Here is a 20,303-nt window from a genome sequence, read left to right as displayed (position 1 = left end):
CCCCACGGTGGGCAAGCAGAACCCTCTGGAAAGCCCCCAAGCAGGGCCTAAGGAGAATAGCCCACTGTGTCTGCCACTGCCCCCCAGCATTGTAAATTAGAGTCTCTGAGCTGCAACCAGCCCTTCTCAGAATTAGGCCCATGGATGTTAATGGACATGACTAAGGCATTATCCTCCCTTCCTTTTGTGCCACAAGCCTGGGCATCCCAGGCCCGTGTCCAAGTGTGTTTTGTTTGTTTGTCCTGTGTTATGGTCCCAGTGCTTTTCCCCTGGGGAAACCCGCATTTTAGCAATAAATCGGAGCAGACAGCATTTCCCGCAGTTTGCTGTTTGCTCCAATTCAGCAGTAAAACGGGGGCTTTCCCAGGAAACGCACCGGGTGGGGTACGGTGGGACCGTTAGGACATGAACCTGGAAAGCCCAAACCTGTGCCTAGAGAGCTGGAAGCAAAGGTGAGTGTGGAACTTAGGTTCATTCAGTTGGTTTTATTTTAGTAGAACTTAATTGGAGACAACCCTGCATTTATTAGTGGCTGTTAAGTATGCACTGTTATGAAAATGTATAAAAAGGGCAAAATTATTATCAATTACCTGCCCTTCACCTTAAGATCCCAGGGCAGGTTACAACTTTAAAACACACTATTAAAAAGTTTTAAACAGCTGGCAATTACAAAAATAAGGTGGGTCCTAATAATATACACCTCAAGTGTCAGAAGCCAGGGTAAGGAGGTGTGTCTTCTCCTCTAATTTAAAAAAAAACAGCCCCCCTCTTAAACTGGTGTGGAAATGTGGAAAACTGAATTTTGGACTGGAAAAATGAGACACTGAAGTTTAACAGATTTGCCCATCCCTTACCTCTGGCTGACCCATCTAAACCGGAGGCTGAACGTGGGATTGTGAAGGTTTCTGTAAGCAACGTGCCACTCTTTCCCCTCGCTTCCTGTTTGCGTGGAGCTTAATCGCCTCTCCTCTGGGTTGTTGATGTAGCTTTCTCTCTTTGTATGTTAAGATATTTATCTTGAGCGGAGCCAGCTTGGGATGGAGTTTCTCAGCATCTGTATCCATTTCTTCCACCCACAGTCAGGCTTTCTTAAGTGAAACTGGCAGCTCTGCTCTACTGCCCTATGTCAGCTTGCTTCACTCAAGCGCCTCTTGACGCAACGCCTAGACTTAAACTCCCACCCTGCCCAAGAAAACGTCCAAAGCGTATATCTCTGGCACCTAATGGGACATGCAGAGTCCATCTTCCCCCCCCCCCCAAACCCCAAAAGCGTGCATATGTTGGGGAAATACCCAGTGCTTTGAATGTAAGTAGCAGGTGTGGAAACATGCTGACCTTTGGGGCATTGTTTTCTATGGTTTATTAGACATCAGGTATTAAAAAAACCTTTTAAGGAGTTTGGGACTGGAAACAGGAAAGGACAGGGGTTGGGGGAACTCTTGAGACGAATACAACGTGGGTTTAAGTTGAAGGAATATGGCCAGGATTATGCGTAATATTCTGCCTCTCCACTTCTTCTTTTCTTACTGGTTTTTTAAATTGCAAATATAACAGGAAGAAAAATGAAAAAATAAATAAATGTCAGCACACACGACCCCTATTCTCCTCCAAGAGGTACAATTCCCAGAGTGCTTTAACAATCAGATCCTCTTCCCAGGTTACTCTGGTAACTGTACCTGTAAACAGAATGCTCATCTTTCATAGAATTGTAGACTTGGAAGGAATCTGGTCCAGCCCCCTGCAATGCTGGAACTCTGCCTACAGCCATCACTGGGTGGGCTCCCAAACTACCAGCCTTACGGTTAACAGCCAGACGCATTTTAAATAAAAGCACACAATCTACTCATGTAAAAACACCAGGCAGGCCCCACAAATAACCCAGAGATGCATGTTAAATAAAAGGATACATTCTACTCATGTAAAAATACGCTAATTCCTGGACCGTCCGCAGGCCGGATTTAGAAGGCGATTGGGCCGGATCCAGCCCCCGGGCCTCAGTTTGCCTACCCATGGGAATGATGGTCTCTTAACAACAACTCTCAGCACTCTTCATGAACTACAGTTCCCAGGAGTCTTTGGGAGAAGCCATGACTACTTAAAGTGGCACAGTAGTGCTTTAAATAAGGGACGTGGGTGGCGCTGTGGGTAAAAGCCTCAGCGCCTAGGGCTTGCCGATCGAAAGGTCGGCGGTTCGAATCCCCACAGCGGGGTGCGTTCCGGTTGTTCGGTCCCAGCGCCTGCCAACCTAGCAGTTCGAAAGCACTCCTTGGTGCAAGTAGATAAATAGGGACCGCTTACTAGTGGGAAGGTAAACGGCGTTTCCCTGTGCGGCTCTGGATCACCAGAGCAGCAATGTCACGCTGGCCATGTGACCCGGAAGTGTCTCCAGACAGCGCTGGCCCCCGGCCTCTTGAGTGAGATGGGCGCACAACCCTAGAGTCTGTCAAGACTGGCCCGTACGGGCAGGGGTACCTTTACCTTTTTAGTGCTTTAAATAGATGGTGCTGATGTAGCCTTAAGAGTTGTGGTTACGCTTCCTCTGGGTTGTTGTTGGTTTGGTTGGTGAAATGTGCAACCTGCCCTCCTTCCATTTTGGAGCTTAAGAAGTGCTTGCATGGGGTTCCCAGGTGGTTCTCCCATCCAGGCCCATTCTCCTCCAGCAGCGTTTCTGTGTTACGTGCCTTCCATCTTTGCTTTGGAGGCCCTGAATTTGCAGGTTTGCCTTCAAGTTTCACATCCATGGAAGCTCTCCTGCCGGCTGATGGAAGTACAATTCTGGTTTTAAAATAAAAATAAAGATCTGGCTTTGCCGTCCTTTTTTCCATTTGGCAATGGCATTTCCTTTTGGGGCTGGGCAGCTTATGCTAAGACCTCTATCTGCTTCTTTTCATCCTTTAATTGTGCGTTGAAATTTTGGCCAGCGGCCAACGCTTTGGCATGTGTCTAATGCGAATGCAGCAATTCCTGTAGGACCAGTAATGCAGTGGGCAGCCCAGCTGTATATATTAGCTCCCTGTTTCCAACCTATCTGATTGAATAGCCCTGTTTATAACCTGTATACTCCTACCGCAGGTTGATTCTCTTGCATTGCCTTTACATATTTTTTTGCACCCCTCTCTCTCTTTTAAACATCTTAGCCCTACCATGAAGGGTTGTTGCAAACTTAACACTGTATGGAGCAAGGACCAGCCCCCTTATTAAGGTCTTCCTCAGAGGCCCCACCCCATGTGCCATCCTCGGGCAACTCCTCGGGTTAAGGCCTTTGTGGCAGTGGGGACCAAACTGTGGGACTCCCTTCCTCAGTAGAGCTGCATTGCTCATTCACTGCCGTCCTTCTGGCACTCAGGTGCTTTTTAGAGCCTCCTTTGGACAACATGGTAGGCCAGACTGACTGCAGGCTTGGGGAACCTTTAGCCTTCCAGTTGTGGCTGAACTACAGGTCCCATCAGCCCCAGCAAATGTGGCCAATAGCTAAGGATGATGGGAGTTGCAGTTCATTAGCAGCTGGAGGGCTGAAGGTTCTCTACGCCTGCCTTACTGGGACAGCACAAAGGCATGGGCTTCTGGAAAGGAGCTTGCTGTTGGTTTCTTCTTACCTGTGCCATTTTTTCTTTTTTACTGCTGCATAGCATGGACTGAGTGGTGTCTTAGAATCATAGAGTTGGGAAGGGACCATGAGGGTCATCTAGTCCAACCCCCTGCAATGCAGGAATACTTTGCCCAACATGGCGCTCGAACTCACAACCCTAAGAGTAAGAGTCTTGTGCTCTACCAACTGAGCTATCCAGCTCATTATAACTTGCCATTGTGTTCTCTCCTTCCCTCTCTCCCCGTGGATACAGCTTGTGGCTCGTTAGGAGAGAATGTTAACCAGGAATCCCAGTCTGGGTGACAGAACAAGTCAAACTTTGGCTTGGCTTAGGCCGGCAGTGGAAAAACAGGACCGTGAAGGAAGAAAATATCTGCAAACTCCTCTTTAGGAGTTCACATGTTTGTGCTGTTCCAGTAGTTTGGTGTACTGTGTTGTGTGAACCAGGCCCCAGAGCCTTTGGAGTTTTGTGGCAAATCTTTTTTTGTTTTGTTTTTACTCTGTACTATTCTGTCCTTTAATTTCTAAAATTTTACAGCAATGTATTTCACATGTTAATTCATCTCGTATATTTACAGGCCGCTCTTCACCCGAGTAGTCTTGAGGCAAGGTGCAACCAAATGTTTTGTAATCATAATAATTGTACAAGAGCAAAGCAAAACAATCCTAAATTATCATCAGCAACAGCCAGAGAAAAGCGCAGCAAGGTTAATACAAAAATGCAGTCAACAGGAACAAATCACAGTGTATCTTGCCCTTCCCCCAAGGCCTGGATAAATAGGTGTTAAAAGGCAGTTCCAGAAATGTGGAGCCACCACAAAGTAGGCCCTCCCTTCACAAAATGTCAGTAAAAGTACAGTTGCAGAATAAATCAACAGAACTAAGCAATCATGGCAGCATCAAATGTTTTTAGGAACATCCGGCAAAAGGCTTGTTTTAAAGTATTTCTGCCCTTCTCTTCAGCTTATAGAGCAATAAAAAGCTGCATAGGCCCCACCCCCAGCCACAGCACAACAGGAAAAAGGGAGGTGGGAGAGAGAGAAACAAGCAAATTATTAATGTTACAATTAAAAAGCGTACATTATTTTTAAATGCTGGTGCCTAAAACGTACTGGCATGTGTGCCAGATGGGCCTCTTCAGGGGGAGAATTCCACAGTTGAGGCATTGCGGGGTGGGGGATTTCTGGGTGCCCCCCATCCCAGTTCACCACACAGACTGAAACAAATGGGGCTGATTCATTTCATTTTTCTCTTTCCTTCAGCAAAAAAGGCACACCTCTGTTCTGCCTTCCCTGCCACAAATGTTGCATTCACCCCCATGAGAAATTCTTTGAGCATCCTTTGTGGGAGGGCGATCCCCGTTAACATTCTCCCTTTCATGTGTTTCTCTGTGTACCTCACTTGGGAGTGGGGTGGGCGGTTTGTCCCACCTTTTCTTCCAGCGAGTAAAGGAAGAACAAAGGGAGGGTCTGTAGTTCTACAGCACTCTTGGTAATGATACCCAGGTATTTTTCTAAGACAGAAATGATAGGAAGTCCAGCTCCTACAGCCCTTCCCTGCTGTTCACGTAATGATGATTCACTTTGGTTCATTGCAGAGCGCTGTTCTGATATGCAACCCCTAGGTTTTGACTAGGTATCAATGCAGATCTTTTCAATTTTTAATATCAGGACTCTGCCATACTGCAGTCCTGGCGGTGTTCCTTGGGGAGGGGGCGGGCTGACTTGAAGATATAGAAGTACTGTGTATGTTTCACAAGAGGTTTCATCCTGCTTTGCCTCAGTGGGCTGGGAAACACCTTTTATAACCCATCGTAAAGGTCTTTTCAAAATGTGGTTCCCCCTCTCTGCTGCACCTTATTTCTGGCTCTCCAAGGCTTGGTTTGGTTTCATTCTTGGATGGCTTGGTTTTGATTACGTTTTATGATGCTGCCTCTCCAGCCCCGCCAGGGCCCCAAAGATGGTTCAGAATTAAACCGGTTCATTAGGGTCGGATTTGTTTGTTAGTGTTCATTAGCCTCAGCATTTATAAGCAGGCCAATTTCCCGCTATGTTCTGGTAACTGTCTCTAGTAAATCACTGTCAGTGTTTGGTCTTGCGCAGGGGATATTGTTATGTCTGTTAAGAATAAATCTCTGAGCTGTGGACCAACTGCATCTTGATGGTAACATGCACTCACTTAGATTTATTCATATGGATGCAAAATGGCTGCCCACTGCTTTCCTTCCACCTGGCATCACTGTCTCTTCAGGTAGTAAACGCTGATAAATGTGTTTTCAGTTGCAGCAGCTATGCCTTCTGATAGCAAACTCAGCTGGTTGACTTCCTGTCACGCAGGAAGCAAAATGGAACCTTTCTGAAATAGTTGCAGTTTATACATTCTGAGTCCTCTACATGCAGAAGACCGTAGGTCTGTGCATTAGAACAGTGTTTTTCAACCTTTTTTGGGGAAAGGCACACTTGTTTCATGAAAAAAAATCACGAGGCACACCACCATTAGAAAATGTTAAAAAATTTAACTCTGTGCCTATATTGACTATATATAAAGTAATTCTCTTGAATAGGAATCAAATAAACACAAAGAAAGTATTTTATAATTACTTTATTATGAAATAGTAAGTAAACAGAAATGTGAAAAATTATAAAATACTTTATTTTTAAATCTTTCGAATTTTTCAATTTTCCCCACGGCACACCAGGCAACATCTCAGTGTGCCGCGGAACAGTGGTTGAAAAACACTGCATTAGAAGAGGGACTTGGGCGCAGGCAAGCCCCACCCGCGATATAACGCCAGGTGAAGGCACCACCATGCTCTGGCTTTGGGCAATGTATCGCCCAGGCCTACCATGTATGCCCTTTTGAGCTCCTTGGAGGAGAGGAGGGGTAGAAATGAAATAAATACACTAGCAAGAGAACTACCTACAGGGATGGGAGACCCTCAAGACATGCAGTGTTCTATACTGGGACCCTAAAAGCACCTAATTGTGTATTTAAAAAGATAAATAAAATCTGGGCAGTGTTTGAAATGCATGTAGCACAGGGATGGGGAAACCTGTGGCCCTCCAGATGTTTCCATCATCCCTACCAGCCAGTGTGGCCAGGGGTGATAGCAGTTTTAATCTAGCAACATCTGGAGGGCCACAGGTTCCTTGAGGTAAGAGATGCTGGTGTAAGTGGCCAATAGGCTCACTGTTTCGTTCTGTTTGCTTCTCTCTTTTTTGCAGGTAATAAAGTAAACGGGGAAAGGAAGAGAAGGTGGAGATGGAACTGCCAAATCATGCCAAACAACTGCTGCTGCAACTAAACCAGCAACGAGCCAAAGGTTTCCTCTGTGATGTGATCATTGTCGTGGAAAATGCCCTCTTCCGTGCCCACAAGAATATCCTCGCAGCCAGCAGCATGTATTTCAAATCCCTCGTCCTGCACGACAACCTGATCAACCTAGATACCGACATGGTCAACCCCACAGTGTTCCGGCAAATCTTGGACTTTATTTATACTGGGAAGCTCTTAATGACCGACCAGCCTGGTGAACAGAACTTCAATGCTCTCCTCACGGCCGCAAGCTACCTCCAGCTACCCGACCTAGCTGCCCTCTGCAGGAAGAAGCTGAAACGCAACGGGAGGTCCTTCGCTGGCAGGGCCGGCGGCGCCCCCAGCGTCGGGAGACCCCCTCGGAGTCAGAGACTTTCCACTGCTTCAGTCATCACTCGTTATTCAGGGTCAGCCGAGGGGCTGAAGGGCTCTCACTTGAAGGAGATGCCAAAGGGGAAGATCTCGGACGACGAGGTCTTCATCAGCAGCTCCAACCAAGAGAACTCCCATGCCTTGAGTAGGGGGATCGGCAAGAACGGCGGAGACGGGAGCAGCAGCAGTGCGAACGGGAGCAGCGGGGACCAGGAGCTGGGCCTCGACCTGTCCAAGAAAAGCCCCTCGCTTCCCCCGGCACCGTCCCAGGACGACACGCCGCACGGCGAAAGCCAGCGTGGCTCCCCCCGACCTGCCTCAGCCCCTGCAGCCAACAGTGCCTCATCGTTTGACGAGTCCGCCGCCGGAGCCGCGCCCAACCTGCCCGACAACTGCGAACCCATGGAAATGGACTTGAGCGAAGACCGCCAGTCCCTCCCGGAAGGCAGCCAGAGAAAAAGCCTGCGCCATTCGTCGCGCAAGAAGGAGTGGCTCAAGAAAGAGAGCGCCTTCGACAGGAAGGAGGGCGGCGGCGAGGAGAGCGAAGGACTGCCCAACGGGATCCTGATGGGCCCCTTGTGCAAGTCGGCGGAGCGGAGCCTCGGCCTGGGCGCCTACGGGTCGGAGCTGCCGTTCACCTGCAAAGAGGATGTCGAGAACGGGAAGGAGAACAGCGACGACAGCGGGCAGAGCGAGAGCGAGAGTGGCGGGCACACTAGCGCCAACTACGTCTACCGGCAGGAAGGCTATGAGCCGGTGGCCTTTGGGGACAACCTTTACGTCTGCATCCCGTGCGGGAAGGGCTTCCCCAGTTCCGAGCAGCTGAACGCCCACGTGGAGAAACACACCGAGGAAGACCTGTACATCAAGGAGGAAGGGACGTACGACGACAAAGAGGAGGAAGCGGAGGATCTGTCCAACCCCAACCAGCCCTACACCACGGAGTCGCGGCCCTTCAAATGCTCTGTGTGCGAGAAGAGCTACAAAGACCCGGCCACTCTCCGGCAGCACGAGAAGACTCACTGGCTGACGCGGCCTTTCCCATGCAATATCTGCGGCAAGATGTTCACGCAGCGGGGCACCATGACGCGTCACATGCGCAGCCACTTGGGCCTCAAGCCCTTTGCATGCGAGGAGTGCGGGATGCGCTTTACCCGGCAGTACCGACTGACAGAGCATATGCGCGTCCACTCAGGGGAAAAGCCCTACGAATGTCAGCTGTGTGGCGGGAAGTTCACCCAGCAGCGCAATCTCATCAGCCACCTGCGAATGCATACCTCTCCTACATAAAGCCAAAGACTCTGCAATGAGCTCTGAGCCCACCCGCCATAAACATATACCTTTCCCTAGACTTGCTGCTTTAAAAAAAGAAAGAAAAAGAAAGAAACAAATAAGGGCCGTTCCCGTCCCTGTTCAGTCATGGGGGGGCCTCAAACAAGCAGAGCTTTATTTCTTTCTCTTCCCCGTCCCCCAAACTCCAAATATACAAAGAAAAGCCAGCCCACAATGAAGCTGCTGTCTCCCCATTTGTGTTTTTCTCCCCCATGCCACCCACCCACCCCTCTTTTTTTCTTTTTCATTGAGGTCAAGAAATGCCACTACTCTGCTTAAGGTTGTGGGGACATCTAGCTTAACTATAAGCCCAGGTGTGGAGAGAAAAGGGGGGGGGTGAGGTGGAAGAAATTCCTTCCCAGTTGATGCTAATTGGAAATGGCGGCCCAAAGGGGCCGATCCTTGCGATTGGGGTGGGGAGGAAAGACCGGCCGTAAGCTGCTTCATATCCCTCACTTTCCTTTCTTAGCACTTTGGATTTCCGTTTCTAAAACTTGACCCAAGTATTATTCCTCTCCCCCCCCCCCCCAAAATGCGGATGGATGTTGCGCACAGACTTTTCCGGTTCCTGTGGCTGTTTTTCCTAGCCATGGGCCTTAATTTCCGCTCACCCCCTGCTCTCCTAACCATTGACATTGGTTGTTGCCCCTAAAAGCTACCGGTGGGAGCATTTCTTGCCACAGAATCCAATTCGTTTTGCTGTTATTATCGTTATTTTTTTTCTTTTCTCAGAAAACGCCTCAGAATTTCTTTTATTGTTGAGGAAAATTTTGTTGGTGGCCCAGTCAGTTGACCGTCTCTCACATGGGGGAGAGTCTTAATGAATCCTCAATAGTTTTTGCATGCTTTCAGTCTATGAAAGGTGGCGTATTTTTCTTTTCCCCACCCCACCATTATTTTTCAGCGATGGAGTTCGGCCTACTTAGCCGTTGCACACCAAACATGTACCTCTTCACCTCCATGTTTTTGTCCCTATACCTTACTTAAATTTACTTCAACCTTATCCATGACTGAATGGGAGTCGGGCGCCCCTGGGGAATTTACTTCAGCTGAGCAGGGGTCGTCTTTTATGTTTCTCCCCCCCACGCCCCAAAAAACCAATAGTTCGTATGGATATTCTTTGCTTAGAGGTACTTGTTTTATTAAGAGAAAAAAAAGAAAATTGTTAAAACGTTTATGTAATTGTTGGAACTGGAAGGTTTTGAGGTAACTCTTAACGTAAGAGCGGGCGCAGGGAGTGGGTTTGATAATAGGCTGGAATTGCTACAAGTTCCTTTAGGTACATCTTTATTTTGTGTGTGTGTGTGCGTGTGTGTTTAGCTTTTTTCCTCCCTCACTAAAGAACGGGTTCGGCCCGTTCCCTTTGCTACCTCTTGAATTCATGAGAACAATAAGATGGTTAGTGAAATATTAGGTGTGGCGTTTTTGTCCCCCTTGCCCCTCTTCCTCCCCCCCCCCCTTTGTAAGTAAGTGTACAAAGTAGAAACTAAATTAAAACGTTTAAGGGATTTTTTTGCCACCTCATCCTCCCCTCAAGAAGTCCATTTAAAATGAGCATTTTGAAGCAAACCTTGGCCAAAGACAATAGGTAGATTGCAAGCCAGAAGCCCGAGTGAATAGTGCTGTAGGGGGGCGCTGGCTTTTCACCAAAATTACAGATTTTTCTGTCCATGAGGAAACTTTTTTCTTTTCTTTAAGAGCTCCTGGGCTCTTTCCAGCTTTGTTTTATTGCACCTGGATGCTGTATTTTTTGTGGGGGGTGGGGGAAAGAATGTCTACTGTCCGTTGCTTTCCTTAACACATCTGGATTAGCAAAAAAAAGTGACCATCTGACAGGATAAGGGAACGACGTTGTAGCAGGCGGCGTTTTCCTAGGATCCAGAGTGCAATAAGAGTGTGTGGGGAGCCCAACCAAAGTGTTTCATATCCTCCCTTTTCGTTGAGGGGGTGGTGGTGAGGGAGATGGCGGGGTGTGTGGCATTTTTCTCCTGCTCTTTTCATGATGGCGGCGATGGTCGTCGTCAAGGAAATCTTAAAACGCACGTCACACACGAGTTGGAAAGTTCGGAAGAGCAAACGTTTCCAACGGCCTCTGTAGAAGACTTCACAGCCAACAGCTGCTATAGGTTTTAGAGGAGCGGACAGAGTCTATCGCCCGCCATTTTGTGGCCCCTTGACTTTGTTGGCGTGACTTTTTGGGGAAAGCGATGGCTTCTCCACCACCACCACCATTGCCCCCCAGTGTGTTGGGGGGGAGTGCGGTGGTAAAACATTTTTTGCAGTCCCTTTAGAATCATCCTGTCTAAAATTGAGTAAGGTTTACATTTTTTCTCCGCTTTAACTTTCTTGCTCAAAACCATTGTTCTCTTTATTATTATTATTATAATTATTATTATTAATATTATTATTATTATTATTGGTAGGGTTCACCAAAGCCCTATGTCTTTTTTTTTTCTTCAGAAAAGGAAAAAAATCTTGTGTCTTTTTAAGTTTAGACCAAAAAAAAGAAAAAAAGTTGAGCATATTCAAATAAAAAACAAAGATAAGCTTTCATTATTATTTTTCTCCCCCCTCACCAAAAAGACTTTTTTTCCTCTTAAGAAATAGACCGTATAAAGTGTTTTGGGTCACTCCGACCTCCATGCAGGAAAGGCTTCCAGATATCCCTGTCTCTCAACTCCCAGCCAGCAAGGTCAATAATATTGGGTGATGGGAGGTGTAGTCTAGAAATATTTGGAGGGCCACAGATTAAACGCAACCATATTTTGTCTTGTCGCGTTACAAGAAAAGGTTCCTTCCCCATTCCGTATAACTTTGCCTCACGCAATGTTGGGCTGCTTTCTAATTCCCTTGTTCTAGTGTCGCCATTTTGATTTTCATGTAGGTTTTGTGAGATGCTAACAGAGCACTGATGTGGAATGATTCGTTCTAAGATCACCCCCCCCAAAAAAAAAATCATAAGATTCATTTCTTTTCCTTTTTTTTCCTATTAAAAAACAAAACACTACCGTTGGGTTGGATACAGACTTAAGTCATATGGGCCTACTGACCTCAGTAGGACTTAAGTCTGGATTCAATCTACAGTCTGCTTTGTGGGAGGCGATGAAAAAAATAAAATAACGTAGCCTGTAAATCTTCACCTTCAACCCTGTAGGCAACTTGGGAGTTCAGAGCGGGGAGAGGCTTTCCCACTCTTTTTTAAACATCCTTTTGTGTGCTCCGAGCTGCTCACACACATACATGAAATTAAAAGGAAGGTCCTTGCTGACTGTGGAGCTCCATAATAAAGACCCGCTAGAGGTTAATGGATTGCAGTGCCCCTGTGTAATAGACCAGACCCAGTTGTGTTGCAGGTGTTAGATTATATGAGATCTGCACTGCACAGCCACCATAGACGTTCACGTAGAGATATCTGGTGGATTTGGTGCACATGCCTTGCCAAAGCCAGATAAAAACTAAACCAGCACCTGTGAATTCATACTTTGAGGGACGTGAGGCCTCGATCGGCGGGCTTGTTCCCCCCACCCAGGAGCCAAAGGGCACAGGTGTTGATTTTTATTTTATTTTATTTTTGAACAGCGCAAACCGACAGGGCTCGTCTCTTCCCCGTCAGCTTCCTTCTCACGTTATCCAGACCCCTTTCCCCACCCTTTCTACTCTTGAGATGCCTTTGGAACCAAGTCCTGAGCCAGTAATCTGGTATCTGAAGCCAAGAGTTGAGATTCACTCTGCTTTTTAGTCCTACCTCACCCTCCAAAAAAAAAAAGAAAAGAAAGCAGAATGCCTAACTCTTTCTCACCACACACCCACCCTGCTTTTCCTGTTGCAGTTACAAAGCAACAGCGGTTCTCTCCATTCCATGCCGCAGTTTGCGCGAAGGTTTTCCTCTTCCCCGCCCAGCGCACTTTCCTTTCAACTGGCAGTGACCACGATTAAAAATAGCATTAATGCCAAGGCAAGGCATCGCCCTGGTGGTCAAGACCCGTCCGAGGCGCGACAGACTTTTTTGCTGAGCCAAAGGAGCAAGTGAATTTCGAGCGGCTCCTTAACCAAGTCCTTTGTAGCACCCATTCCCACTTTGTGACATTTTTTACCACTCCTTTTTCTCCCCCTTTCCGGTGGCCAAGATGTGCGCTTAAAAGTATTCTTTCTGGGAGGCAGGTGCTGCAGGGAATTGCATCTTTTGTCTGGTTGTATACATAGCAAGTTGCTGTTTGGTTATTAAATGTCCTCCTGTAGTTATCCAAAGAGGAGCTCAAGAGTTGTGGAGAGCAAACAATCCTATGATCCCTCAAAAAAAATTCTTTCATCCAGTAGTTGTTGGGGGTGGGCGAGGGTAGAAATGTTAGGCTTGATTTGGGTTTCCTTTTGCTAATGGTTTGAAATTTTGGAATCTTGGAAGTTTCAGGACCCATTTATTGTTGGGTGTGTCGTCCCGTCCCCCCCTTGTTCATTAATTATTGTTAAAGGAGCCTCCTTTTTATTTTATTTTTTATTTCTTCCCCTCAGCACTTAACATGACAAAAAGTCTGTGTACAGCGTGAGTATTGTACAAAAATGGGGAGGGGGAGTTTCTCCTTTTTCTTCCCCACCCCCCTTCATCCCCCCTTTTTTTCGAAAGTAGTTGTATAGAGTTGTGTTCCATATAATACCGAATGATGACTTCTTTCCAAATTGTGACAATAATAATGAAAAAAGAAAACCGAATAATACTCAAAACTTCAGGGACTGTTCAGGGCTCATTTAGAGGGTCTGAACACTCAACTGCATTTGTACGACATAGTATTGTATCAAGCATTTTCTGTATTTTAATGAAAAAGCAAAACACTAGTTTCATATTTAAGATTTTAAGAGTTTGATGGGTGGGGTGGGGAAGGAATTACATTTTTTTGGTTCTGTTTTTTGTTTTGTTTTTTTTGGAGATACAGAACGAGCCTCCTGAGGATTTTCTTTCTTTCTTTTGAAGTGCAGGGGCCTGGCAGCTTGATGATATGCTTTAGTCAGTTTAGATCCAGAATGTTTTCGGAATAACAGGAGAGGAAAATAAAGAATAAAGTAGAAGAAGTTGTATTAAAAATAAAATAAAAGATAGCTCATACCCAAATCCACAAAACTATTTTTTAAACCAAAGCACATTTTGAAATGAGTATGGAACCTCGCTTGGCTCAGAAAAAAAATATTAATATATTTATCTCATTGTTTACATAAACTTCTACAGTTACAGACCTCAACAGATCTAGGGGCCAGTCAAAATTAATCTTTGCTTTTTCCATTGGTTTAGCTGTCAAATGGCTTAACACAATTTTGTTTAATGGGGGGGCGCATTAAATTAAATATATGCGTATTTCTCACCATCTCTGTTTAGGAAGTAATCTGCATTCCACCACATTTTTCGGATGCATCAGGTGTCGGAGGGGGAAAGAGTCACATAGGCCTCACTAATTGATACCCTGAAAACAGGAAAGAGATTTCCATTCAAAGCAGTTCAGGGACAGACAGGATCATGTCGAGGAAGCAGGGAATTTCATAGAGGCGGGCTTCCATCTGTTAAAGCTGCATTGCATAGGAATAATGGCATCCATTGGTGATTAATACATATGGTGCTGGATTTGAAGGGTTTTGTAAGAAAGGGAAAGAGGGAGATAAAGGATGTGGATGGATATGTCCTCCAGCAATCGCATATCTGAGTGGGGATGGTGGGAGCAGCAAATGGAGAAAACCAGGGGGACACTGCCTTTTGGAGGAGGGCAAACAGACGCCTAACGTTAGCCGAGAAGCTGGGCTGCTGTTCTTCTTAGCCCCTGCTAATGGGAAATTGCCAAATATAATATTTATATATATGTATATCTTTATTCCAGCCGTGGGCTACTCTGAAGAGCCACAATGTTTTCAGGAGACACCAAAGAGCTTCTGACAAGTAGCTTTATCTTAGGGCATTAGCCTCAGAAAGGAGGAAGGGCCTTAGCTGGTCCTGTAGCGAAATGTCCACAGGTATTAAAAGGGCTCAGTAATCAAAAGATCAGCCTTGGGCAACCTTTGAGAGGTAGTCTTATCTGGTATGTGCCCTCCCTGGGTTCAGATGCATGGGCGCATATGCCAAAATTGCTTAGATTCCTACCACTTTCTGTTTTTTTTCTTCTTTTGACGATTTGGATTAATTCACTCCAATGAGGCTTGGGCAGGAATGGGGAGTTGACATGCAAGTCTCCAAATCAGCAAGTCTGCCTGACCCGGTTCGCAGTCTGGTGGGCACTATAGAGGAAGCACACCACTTTCTATCTCAGCGGGGTGTGTTAAATGCCATGGGCCTCTGGGCTACCTAATGTACAACATAGATGAGAAGCCATTTCTTGTCCTGTTTATGGGCCTGGTGTTTCCATTCCCTCTCTGGTGGTCTGGCCAGACTGTGACCTGGGTAGGCAAGATCCCAAGTTGTGCTCACGAGTGGAAGTGCTCTTTGTATATTCTTGTTTTTTCTAAAGGAAGAAAGAAAAAGGCAATGCAAGACATACAAAAGTATTTCCATGTTTTAAAAAAAGGCATGCTTAGTTTTGCATCTTAGATAAAAATGAGAATGACCACCGAAGAACATTTATAATTATGAAGCTCCCACCTCCCAAAATTATACACACTTCTCCACTTGGCATTTTTTGTTTAATTTAGTGCTGTTTTTCCACTTAACGCCAAAGCCACCTCATTATTATTTTTTCCGGAGAGAGGGAAGAAAAACCTACTTTGGGGTGAGAAGAGGCAGGAGAAGCCTGATGGAAAACAAACAAATTAATTTTGCCTGGTCTTGAATATCTAACAAAGATGGTGCAAACACTATTTGACAGTGTTGTTTTTTGTATCAATATGTATGTGCAGTAATGAATGTATTTATTTCTCAAAATTCTGTATGCACAGTTTTGCAAGGAAAAAAAGAAACTCAGAGCATTTGCAAAAGATGAAAAAGATGTGTCCGCAGGGTCTTTGCTACAGGATTTCAAAGAGTAAAAATAAAATAAAAAATGTATTAAAAAGTTTTAAAACTTAAAAAAACAAAAAAGAATCTCAGAGACTCTCAGCATAGCCATAAACCATAGCCTGTGAAGACAATACAAAGACTGGACTTTTGTAGCTTTTTTGCATAGAAGACGGATTTGTTTTGCTGTATTTAAATGTTTCCAGTTACAATGTCATTCTTATACGATTTCCTGTCCTCTTTTTTTCTCTCTCATATGTTTGTGTGTGTGTGTGCGCGCGTGTTTGCGTGTGCAGATGTATACACGTGCGTGTGTGAGCAAGGATGTCAAGCACTGATTTTGAACAGTGCAGGTCAAAGTCTGGGTTAGCAGTATTTTTATTTTTTACCATGTCACTTCTGTTCTAAAACGCAGGAACGTCAGGCCTGAAAAGGAAACACCTGGGGCATTTGGTGATAGCTGACAAAACCTATGATCTGAAGTGGAGCAGTGGTGTGGGACGTGGTCAGGGTTTGATTATCATGGCAAGAAAGAAAAAGAGATAGGTGCAGGCAGTGTGAGCCATGTTCCATGCTGGTGCTTGGATAGGAAAATGTCCCAGCCCATTCCAATGTATTTCCCTTTTCCTCAGTGTTTACAGTGCAAGCAATAATGGTCAAATATTTTGGCATAGAGATGAGGTTAGCAAAGGGGTGGGGGGAATAGGTTAACAAAGGGGGGAAATGGATTATGCACCATGCTTGTGGATGTTTTTGACGTGATGCGGCCGCAGTGTTCCCATACTACCACATGCTCAAACATTTCTTGTTATCTGGGACCGTTCACATCATTTCATAGCACCTGCCCAACCTATCGCCAAAAGGGACCACAGCTGTTGCGTTAAAGCTCAGGCAATGGGGAGTCTCCTGCCACGTCCCAACAAATTCCAGTTGCAACCAATCTTTTCCTGCTTGCATCATGCCGTCGAGACGAGAGTTGCCATTCCTTCTGCAGGGCAAAAGCATTATGCAGCGCAAGGATGCTGAGCCTGAGAAATGACCACAAATCGCCTCTGAGAGCCCTGCCGTTCTAAGTAGGACAAGCAGGGTCTCTGAAATTGGGGGAATTGGCAGTTTGAGGGCCAAGATGGACCTTTTCAGTCCTGCTAGGTCTAAAGACCTATGAAGACATCAGAGACACAGTACACAGTGTCCAAAGTAGCGCCAGAACAAGGGCATTGGATACCGCCCATTATCGGGATGCCCATTGTTTAAAAGGGCAGGGAAGGCACATCTGGAGGGCCAACTTGGATCATACAAGTGCACTGTGTCTCATCCCGATGGGTGCCCAGCTTTAGAAATGTACAAGGACTGTCTAGTCTTTGCCTGCCTGCTTTTTTCCTACTCCAAATTCCCCTCCATCCTGTGCAGGGTTCCAGATGTGTACCTGCGGAGGAGGAAACAGCTGGTGGGGTGAAGCATTAAGCACTCCTCTTTCTTCCGAGGTCCTGTCCACCCATGTGGTCGTTGAGATAATGTTACGTGCCAGCTGCCACCGCCCTGTAAAACTCACTTCTTTTGAACCTGGAGTCTTAAAAAGCAAAACCTTTTTGCGGGGTCTTAAGGCAGTAAGATTGCAAACCCCCTAGAAATCGGGCTCTTGGCGTTTCACTGCCTTGGGTGCTGTTTTCCACCCCTACAGGCATACGTTACACAGGCATCTAGGAAATAAAAGCCTTTCAACTAGATATATTCATTACGCAGTGACATTAAAATGAAGACCACAAATACCTTACAGCCACTGACTCATTGAACAAGCGGCTTTTCCAACCGGGTGCCTTCCAGGTTTTTCGGACTACCAACTCCCATCTGCAGGCCCAAGCACTTGGGAGGGCATCTAGTTGTGGAAGGCTGCCTAACTACTACTAGCTAAACCTCTCGCTCGATGCAACGCTGAGTTTTTGTCCCAGTCCTTCAGTCCCTCCTGCTGGCCTTCACTCCCATGTTCTCGTAAGCGTTCAGTTGGGGTGAGTGGGTGGGGGCTGGCTTCTCACGCACAATTCCCGAAATGCTTTCCAAACGAATTATTTTCCTTTCAATGGGAGACGCTCCTAGGATCCGGAGTGAGATTTCCGTGCTGTGCCGGACTTCCTTTCCGAGCTTCATGTGTTAATGGGGAATAATTTCCCCGTTTTTCTACCTCACTCATACCTCCAGTGGATGTTGCAATACTTTTCTTTTCTCTTAACTGTGTTTTAGAGCTCTCGGAAAGGATTTGGAGGATGGGAACTTCTTTTTTTAAGGCGTCCCACTCATTCTCTCTGCCCCGCCCCATCCTCTCTCTGCTACCTGTGTTGAACATGTGGTTTGGGTGCACCGACTGCCATATCTTATATCACAAACAGGATAATGTAAGGTGCTTAGGTTAGCGCAAGGCATGGTGGGAAAAGTCACAACAAGACAGTTCATAGGTTTTGCTCTTACCAGCAAACGGGAATATATGTCTTGCATTCTGGATGTACACACAACTTTTATCAGTTGCAAGATAATGGTCGTAAATTAATAAACCGAGCTTTGGATTATTCAGATTTTTCCCTTCCCTTGGGGAGGGGGAGAGGAAGAGCCACGCTTTAGTGGGTTGTTTTTTTAATTATTATTATTATTTAAAGTTCAGCTGGGAAAAGCAGTGGTGCGTCCCCCTCCCCTGCCTTGTTTAAGCCTTAACTCTCTGCCAGACCAAAAATCCCAGATGTTTCCCTCGGCACGGCTGATGTTCCTCTTGCAATGTTCTGTTGATTTCCTTCAAGAGCTTGAATTCAGGTCAGAGTTGCAGGGTGCTGTGACTCCAACTCAAGTGTCATATTGGGGAAAATAAAAATAAAAAAACAAAAATTATAATATGATCTCAGCATTCAGAAATTTGCAGTCTTAATGTACAGTGATGAGAAACTGTTATTTTATGAACTTTTCATTAAAAGGTTGATTGAAAATTAATAATCTCGTTCCTCTTTTGGTCTCGGCATGCTTGCATTTATATTGTTGTTATTTATTTTGTTATTAGTTCTGTTAATTCCAGCATGAAGTCACCAGGTGGGTCTCAACAGTGTAAAATGCAACATTAAAAAACAGTTTAAAGCCAAATACAGTCACAAGAATTGGGGGTTTTCTAACTTTTGTGTGTTTGTGTGTGTCACAGACTTGGGTGAAGTGTTTCCTCAGCATACGGCAAAAACAATAATGGTGCAAGATGTACTTTTGTGAGAAGGGAATTCCACAACTTAGGGGCTGCCACAAAGAATGCCATCAACCTGGACCACCCCAAACTTCTCAGGGTGGAGAAACTACCAAGAGGCCCCCATCTGCTAATGTTACACCTGAGAAGGGTCTGTAGGGAAGGAGATGATCTTGTGTGAAAGAACACACACTTTGTACAGATCAAGTATTGTGTACGCAGATTCTGCACTCGCTGAATGTTACGTGAAAGTAGCCCCAAGTGTACGACACATCTATGTACACAGGTACGCAGATTGTAGGCTCACTGAATGCTAACATGTGAACACATGTGAACACTTAGAAAAGTGTTTAGGCTTTTCCTTCCGATGAAAAAGCTGGCGGGAATGTATTTCAAATCCAGATACCCCCCCCAAATGCAGAGAAGAGATACCACAATTCAATGGAAGGCTAAAGTGATACAAAGCTTTTTTGGGAGGGGGGAAGGCAGCTAAGAGGGAACATAGTAGGATTATTTAATATGTTGATCACCCTGTCTGGACAAAGCCCAGATCCCGAACTTAATTGGAACGATCCAGGGACTCGGCTACATTAGTCAAAAAACAACAAATTGAATGTGTTATAAACATGCAAGACTAGATGGCGCCAGAGAGCATGAGTTTTTTGTACGTGATTTTCCATAGGGGTTCTCCTCCCCCCCCCCCCATCTTTTGTTACAACAATCCAATTTTTGACTTATTTATAGCGTTTTTCCCCCCCAATGTGTGTAGTTCCATCCCAGGTTGTATACTGAGCATGTCAAGGCAGCTCTGGATTCCTTTTCACTGAAGTGACCTGGAGATATTAAGAGAGAAGGGGAGGATATTAAATGTGACATCGTTTACGGGGGAAGATGGAGGCAAAGAGTCTTTCCTGCATTGTCTCCCCACCACTGTTGGACCTTAGGTCTGTGCAACATCCCTGATTTAGGGCCCAAATCAGGTCAAACCCAATCGGGATCATCAAAGAGCTGGGGAGGGGGGGACACTTTATATACACCTTTTCCCCATTTCCCCTAGTACTGTATTTAAAAGACAATGCCAGCTGCCTCAAGAACTTCGGTTTGTAGGTGCGGTAGAAACACTCCAAATCAATAAACTGTTCCCGAAGCTTTGCTTACCACTGCTCATGCCCTCCAACATTTCTACGATTAAAATAGGGATGTCCTAACCATACCCTAAAAGGGGCGCGGGTGGCGCTGTGGGTTAAACCACAGCCTAGGACTTGCCGATCAGAAGGTCAGCAGTTCGAATCCCCACGACGGGGTGAGCTCCCATTGCTCTGTCCCTGCTCCTGCCAACCTAGCAGTTCAAAAGCACGTCAAAGTGCAAGTAGATAAATAGGTACCATTCCAGCGGGAAGGTAAACGCCGTTTCCGTGCGCTGCTCTGGTTCGCCAGAAGCGGCTTAGTCATGCTGGCCACATGACCCGGAAGCTGTACGCTGGCTCCCTCGGCCAATAAAGCGAGATGAGCGCCGCAAC

At 45.9% G+C, this 20,303-nt stretch overlaps 1 protein-coding gene across 14 annotated transcripts in view; it reads left to right on the top strand.

Moving 5' to 3' along the window:
* The window catches only part of HIC2 (HIC ZBTB transcriptional repressor 2), a 177,362-nt gene that overhangs the window by 120,078 nt on the left and 36,981 nt on the right, over positions 1-20,303 (top strand). For 10 of the 14 annotated variants that reach the window (XM_028709686.2, XM_028709682.2, XM_028709681.2 and 7 more), the window contains one exon: positions 6,814-18,541. The exons of the other annotated variants lie outside the window; for them this stretch is intronic. In XM_028709686.2, coding sequence (XP_028565519.2) covers positions 6,851-8,566 — 1,716 coding nt within the window. In that variant the 5' untranslated portion in view covers positions 6,814-6,850 and the 3' untranslated portion in view covers positions 8,567-18,541. Of the gene's footprint in view, positions 1-6,813; positions 18,542-20,303 lie in introns of those variants that run through there. 14 annotated transcript variants of the gene reach the window in all.

This window comes from Podarcis muralis, chromosome 16, assembly GCF_964188315.1.
Source record: "Podarcis muralis chromosome 16, rPodMur119.hap1.1, whole genome shotgun sequence".
In the NCBI taxonomy this organism is placed as follows: Eukaryota; Metazoa; Chordata; class Lepidosauria; order Squamata; family Lacertidae; genus Podarcis; species Podarcis muralis.
Note: the sequence above shows the minus strand (reverse complement) of the source record. Positions and strands in the feature narration are given on the sequence as shown.